We start from the raw sequence: 7,354 nt of genomic DNA, 5'->3' as shown, positions 1-7,354 counted from the left end.
GATAAATAATTATTGAATATGTTGATATAAATTGGTTCGAAAAATTCCAATAATAAGTATTTAAATAAGAAAAAAATTAATAGTATTTTAAAAGATTATAGTTTTTTCTAAAATCGAAATATCATCTGAACATCATTAAGAACTGCACGCGATTTCAAGTGGAGAGCTTGGCTACGTATTTTCACGTATAATTGGAAAAAATTGAAATTCACTTTCATATTCATTAAAACTTTTGTCAAAGTTCTTTTTATATTTTTTGTATTGCATATATACTGAAAAAAGTGTTTTGTATTTTATGAAAAAGGATTGCATGGCATCAACTACAAAGCAAACAGTTTTTTTCTGCCGCATACTTTTTCATATTTTCCGTTTCCGTATTTAATACAGAAATTCTAACTAATTTTGCAAAAAAGTAAAATAGGATGACAAAAGTCTAGTACGACGATTTTCTACCTGCAGAATAACTTTTTCAAGAATAAAGTCAAGTAGCAACGTATTATGAATAAATATAGCCCAATCACAACTCAAAATTTTCAACCTTCCATTTTCAGTCAGCGCCTGCATTCATTACTCATATTTATTCTGCATAAATCCCATCCATAAATTCCTTCTCTTTTTAAAATATTTATCTAGAAAACTCTTCTAATGAATTTCACGAATGCACACAAAATTGCATGCTTTAATACTTGACGCCGCGGGCTATCAAAGGATATTTCAAGAAGGTTGCTAATTAAACCCTTAGATACATTTGAAGGCGATTTTACAAGTTCGGTTTGAACAATTTCGATTTGAAGAAAATTAGAAGAAATATTCCCTAATCCAACAATATATTTAACAGACATAATTAATTTTAAACACGTTAAGAACTTTTTTGATTTGAAAATTTGTACATAATTATGTTTTTATTTTCATTTTCCAGCTCCTGAACGGGTCTTGCGGTTATCGCATTCAAAGATTGACGAAGGGACAAATCAGGTGACTGTCAGATGTGTGGCTGAAGACGTGTATCCTAGGCCAACTATCATTATTCGCCAAGACAAGTGAGACACGTTCACTCTTCATTGAGAAATTTAAAATTATCCCTTTAGATTTCACACATTACTTAAATGCAGAATCTTCCATTCCGTTATAAGTTGAGCCAACAATTTAATCTAAAATTTCAATTTGATTTACCCAAACTTATGTTATAAAGCCTTTTGTCTTTAGCTTTGCAGACGTATTAATAAAGCGATCTTTTCATCAATTAAGTTTTCCTTACAATTTCTTATTAGTTTCATGGAAGAATTAACGATCATTGACGCGAATCGAAAGTATTATATAACTTTAATTATCCAAGGAGAATTATCGAAGTTCATGGTTCTGGAAATATTCGTGACTTCTTAATTAAAGCGCGTGAGATTCAATTAAATATTACATTCTCACAAAAGAATTGTTTTAGTTAGAAGACCAACATTAGGTACTTTAAGATATAGATGAAGATCTGCGCACGATAAAACATGAAAGACTGTCGCCTTCTGTCCGCAGAGTTGAAACTTATCGTCTATGTAGAAATTGAATGCACTGTCCTATGAAAAATCAGCCTCTTAAACTTTGCTCAAAGTTACATAAAAATACGTATTTCCCTTTAGATTCATTTCTCATTCTCCTTCTCTATCTTCCTAAATTATATATCTTTCCCTCTTTTCCTTTCTATCTATTTATATCAGCACTAAACGCGATAAAATTGACAACATTTTTCTGCTTTTTGTTGCAGAGAGCCAATCTCGGGGTTAAATTTCTACTATAAAAATAATACTGATGGGCGGATGAATGTCCAAGCCGTTGGAGTTTTAGATGTGGACAAACTACAACTGCCTATCATTTTACAGTGTGAGGTCCTCATTCGGGAGGCCAATTACTCTTCCATCCAAGAATACATTTATAATGGTAAATAAAATATTGAATCAGAGATTTCACAAATCACTGTAATATAAAGATACTAATTCTGAAGATAAAGTGTACTCGTAATTCTGAAATAGCTCGAAATTTAACTTAAGATTGCATTTCTCCAGGAAGAAAATAAAATGAGAATTTCAAGATACATTAGTATATATTTACTGTCTTTCATTATAATTATAAGTACTTGAGTAAACTAATGCCTTCTTTTAGTGAACTTTAGTATTTTCTGATATTATAATTACATTCTTGATGCAATGGATTAATATAACAAAGTGTTTCATCCCAACATTCGAGATGAGTAGTTAAGTATTTTTCATTAGCTCGGCTAGTTTTTCCAAGTTTTCGGGACGACTAGTCTTTCCCTTTTTTCAACTCCCCTAATTTTTTGGGACATCTATACATAGCTTAAATATATAACATTTATAAGAGACTTATATTAACTAAGTTGAGAATGAATGCCTATGCAAAAAAATTTCAATTGGGACCCCGACTAAGGTCCCGCAAAAGTACTGAATGTGAAACAAATCAGTAGGTGTTTAAGTACCAATTTTTATTAAACAATAATAAAAGCTCAAATAGAGAAAAACCTGCTAGAAAAGTTTAGTTTTATTGTTGTTGAAATTTTAACAAGGGTTGATGACATTTATGTCCCAAAAAAGTATTATTCAAACAGGACCAAAGTAACAAGAATGTTTTAAGTATTTCCCGTTTCACTAGGTCTTTTTTAGGACAAAAGTACCAGGGAATTCTCATTTATTTTTGTTTGTTTGTTAAGCAGGACTTTTTAGGAAAGAAGTATAAAAAACCTCTGTTTTATACTTTTCAAAATTGTCACAAGCCTTGAATAATTTTTGAGTCAAAACTGCACGGAAAAAACGATATCGCATGAATTTCAATATTTACCGTAATTCCTGCGTTATATATCATAATTATCGCATTAGAATAGCGTAAAATCGTGATATCGTAAATTGCAAAATTTTACATTATATTATTATTTTATTATATTATGTATACAAGGGTTCTAGTAATGGCCAAGCGATGTTAGTAAATTATAATGTCGTAAAAAGCTCCGGAACCTGCTTGTACGTTATTATATTGCGCTTTATTTCAATATAGAGGTTTTGCTATATCATTGTGCGACATATTTTTCTCCGTGTGTTAGAAAAAATCTATATAATTTTTATTTAAAATTTTCACAAGCAAGACTTGAATTTATTTTTCAGAAAAGTCCTGATAAAATTTAAATAAAGTTACTAAAATGTTCGAAATACATGAGCATGATTTTTGATGAGAAGAACTTTTTTAGAAGATAATCATTGAGAAAGTCTCATTCATAGTTTTTAATTTTACAGGTACTGAATATAAAAAAAAGAATATAAAAATAATGGATTGGGAGTTTTCCTATACTTTATCGTTTTCTCAAAAGGAAAGCATTGATGATTATCTGTTTAGTTTGTTAAAAAGAGTTCTGGTGAAACGGTACATACTTTGAAGTTTTTAAAGTACATTATTCTTATTTCAGTAGTACTGTTTTGGGAGAAAAATATCACTGGAACGTGTAAAAAGTCAAAAACAAAAAATCAATTGAAACGTATCTAGTACAATTGTCAAAACAGTTATTTAGGGCTTGTGAACATTTTAAAAGAATTTAGTGGAAGTCTTCCGATATTTTTGCCTGAAAAAGATCGTAGTGAAACAGGACATATTTTAAACACTTTTGAAACTTAATTTCTATTTTAATAGTATCTTTTAGGACATAAATATCATAAGTAGTTGTGAATTTTCTAAATTTAATTTATTTCGTACTATTGGTGAAAAAATAATTCAGAACTTATGAAAATGTAAAAATAATAAAGTGGAACTTTTTTGGTACTTTCCTCCGAAAAAGGCCATAGTGAAACGGCACATATTTTTTTTTTGGTTTATCATGATAATGAGAAAAATTTAGTTTTATTTGAAAAACGACTTTCGCGGATTTCACAAAATGTCCACGCTTTAATGCTTCCTGAGTACAAAAATTTGTTTTTACGCTTGTGTCTTTCTTTCGTCGTTGTCGTCGTTGCCCGAGTTGTCAACGCCAGCTATTTTAGACAAAATTTCAACCCAAGAATTTTAAAATTTTCATGCAGTTTTTTAAAAATGCAATCAGCTTATGCATGGCTATGTGTAATACTCGGATACTTGAATCATTTATCTATTCATATTTTTCGATAGAAAGAAAATTGTCAGAGTTATAGCATTTAAAGAAAGGAAAATTACAATTTTATGCCAAAAAAGAAACGACACGAAAAAATTTCAAAAAAGAACAGCATTGCTTTTTTAAAGCACTAAAATATCTTTGTAACCATTTTTTTAAGAACTGAAAATTCAAATTCTGATTGCACACAAAATCATGAAAAATTCCATTTTACAGTCAAGCTATGCAAGATAAAAAGAGACGATCAGACACAAAATTTACCCTTGAAAAAGATCTACAAATTTGTTATAAGAAAATTTTTGAAAGTACACGTAGTTTTTGTCTTATTTGTAAGAAGCAAATTTGAAAACAAAGAAATTAAATTTTTAGTATAATATTTTTAGAATAATTTTTTGATGGGATGCGTAGTTTTTGTTTGAATCGTAAAAAATAACATTAAAAATTAAAAAATTAAATTTAGAGAAAATGGCACAAGTTGCAATTAAATGTTTAATACTATTTTTTTAATAAAACGTGCCCATTTTTAATTATAAAAACAAGACAATGAAAATACGCATCTTTCAATACTAACGCATATTATGAATGGTAATATTATAAATTTATTGGAACGATACATTTTTAGGGTAGCTGATAATAAAAATTTGTAGAAAATAAAGAGGAAACATTGAATTGATTATGACAAATAACATTTATACATTTTTTTGCAATATCTAAAGTAGCAGTAACAGTCCGAGTTAAAATGATCTAGAAAAGTTCATATTGTGATAAAAATCTAGTGCGAAGAATGAGGAGCGTGATGAAAATGTGTTCTTCAATGTCGAAGGAGCTTTAACAAAAAAGAGAAATCACAATCCCCAAATCACAGTCGATGCTTTGACTTTTAATTTTAAATAATATTTGAACAAATATGGGAAAAATAAAAAAAACCGAGCGTAAAGTGCGAGATACATATATATTGTCGTGTATGAAGCGCGAGAACCAATAGTCGCACGCTCTAGGTGAGTTCCAACTTTTTAGCGAAGCGAGCCGCGCGCGTAGCAAGCGATGAGAACATGCCTGCGCAGCGGGAAGATTAATTTTGTTATTTAGTCCTAGTCCAGCACTACTTTTTTGAAAAATAAGTCTGATCAGCATATATTAAAATTTCGAAAAAAGCTAAACTTTTCTAATAATTTCGTCCCTATTCGGACTTTTAAATTTTGTTAGAAAGTTTTTACCTAAGTACTAACTTGTCTCATACCGAATAATTTAGCATGACTTAAGCCAGGATCCCAATGCTACTTTTTTCACTTGAATAATTATAATAATAAAGTACGAAATATTAAGTGAATTTAGGTGAAACATAAGCATGAATAAGTAAAGAGTTTCCGGAATTAAAAGCAACTGATAATTTTAAGGAATAAGCTATGCAGAAATTTAGGCAGAAGAGTCTTTTAAATTTCAAGAAAGTTTAAACTTACAATATAACAATTTCCGTCAGACATGTGAGTGCTAGCGTGATTTATCGAACTCTGAAAAATAAAGCAGTGGTAGGTTTACCAGATCGTAAAAATGTCCGCAAGGTAAAACATGTTTCTCGAGTCAAAGCATAGTGCTCACTCGACCGGCGCCTCCCGCACCACTTTCATCGTCGCACAAGTGTATTTACGCTGCCGCTTTTCCCTCATGTATCTCGTATGCTAAACACATGCATTATACACATAAAGAGTTCGATTGTTTCAAAGCTCGCACGTGTCTAGTGGCAAACCTCTTTTAACCCAAAAGTTAATTATGTGTTTCTTGCTTTTGAATTTCGAAAATGTATAGCGCTAGTAAACCACCATGTTGAAATGTACGTTTTTCAGTACTATTTTATTATTATTCTATTTGTTTCGCCAAACACATCACAATACACCCTTTCTCTCTTTTCCTTCTATAATTTCCTTATCTAGGTTTTTATTCTCTTCTTCAATTTTCTCTTCCTCTGAAAAATGCAATCCTTTCGCATATCTTGATACTTATATTAACTACAAACTTTCGTTTATTTATAGTATGCTATCCGCTTTGTATCATAAATTCTTTTACTTATCCTTATCATTTGTTTCCGCAATCTGCTTCTTCTCCTCCTTCTTTCTTCCAGAAAACATTTCAAAATGTGTATTTTCATCCCGTTTCAAATCATATCTTTACATTTCTGAAATTATTATTCATTACAAGTCTTCTTAACGACTTCCTTGATCCTTTATGATTTTTCTTATTGAAAGCCTTTTTGCTCAAGGTCATTTATCCACATGATCCATTTATAATGGTATTCTTTTTGAGGAACTTTCTATTTCTCATTTCCTGAACATATTTCATCTTTTTTCTGCTTCTCTGTCCTTCGTAGCAACGAACTTGTGAACTCGTTTCTACACTCTTTTGAAACTGTTTTCTATCTAAATATTCTTTAAAATTTCCCATAATCGCTTGCCTTACACTTTTCCTGTTCTTATTTCTCCTTCTCATTAGCACTTCGCTTCCTACCTTGGATTTACTCTCAGTCTCTCATTCACCTGCTTATATTAGCGCTTTGGCTTAGTACTTTCCTTAATTTGTCATCAACATTTCGATATCTATTACTCTCTATCTTAATATTCTTCACTTCTTCAAATATCTTCTGATTTTCCTCCTCCCCCTTTTATAGACATTGTTATATTTTGCCTTCTATTTTAAGTTTTCTTCTTTTCAATTCTTGTGTTATCATTAAATAAACTTTCTTCCAATATCTTATATTACTTATACATATTATATTACTTTAAGCTTACCCTATTTAAGGTACAAAACACAAGACAAAATATTACATGATTACTAAAATATAGTGAGGGGCAGTCAGTGAATTTTGGCGTGCAGAGTATTTTTGAATGAAATGTTATTTCGTCAAAACCAAAACAAACAAAGTTTGTAACTACTCTAACAGCACGGAACCTTCCGCGGGAACCTTCGGAACGTTTGAGGAACGGTCCCTGCGCATGTAAAATGTCCGCCACAAAAAACGTAAGAGGTAGGTCAAGATTGATATCAGTTTATGATATGTATATCAAATTACAATGTAGTATATGTAGAATACAAAACTGAAAAATGACATTTCTTTTGAGATATCTCTTACCGTTTACGAGATAATTTTTGTTAAAAATAACAATAACGGAAGGTTCCCCTCAGGTCCCTGTGGAACGTTCCCAAGCGGCGGACATTTTACACGCT

General features: G+C 30.6%; 1 protein-coding gene across 8 annotated transcripts in view; it reads left to right on the top strand.

Annotated features, from left to right (window-relative positions):
• The window catches only part of LOC117172107, a 108,769-nt gene extending 106,689 nt beyond the window's left edge, over positions 1–2,080 (top strand). For all 8 annotated transcript variants that reach the window (XM_033359893.1, XM_033359894.1, XM_033359892.1 and 5 more), the window contains exons 4-5: positions 920–1,040; positions 1,754–2,080. In XM_033359893.1, the coding sequence (XP_033215784.1) occupies positions 920–1,040; positions 1,754–1,934 (302 nt within the window). In that variant the 3' untranslated portion in view covers positions 1,935–2,080. The remainder of the gene's footprint in view (positions 1–919; positions 1,041–1,753) is intronic.
• The last annotated feature ends 5,274 nt before the right edge of the window (positions 2,081–7,354 follow it).

Source organism: Belonocnema kinseyi, chromosome 4 (assembly GCF_010883055.1).
Source record: "Belonocnema kinseyi isolate 2016_QV_RU_SX_M_011 chromosome 4, B_treatae_v1, whole genome shotgun sequence".
Lineage (NCBI taxonomy): Eukaryota > Metazoa > Arthropoda > Insecta > Hymenoptera > Cynipidae > Belonocnema > Belonocnema kinseyi.
Note: the sequence above shows the minus strand (reverse complement) of the source record. Positions and strands in the feature narration are given on the sequence as shown.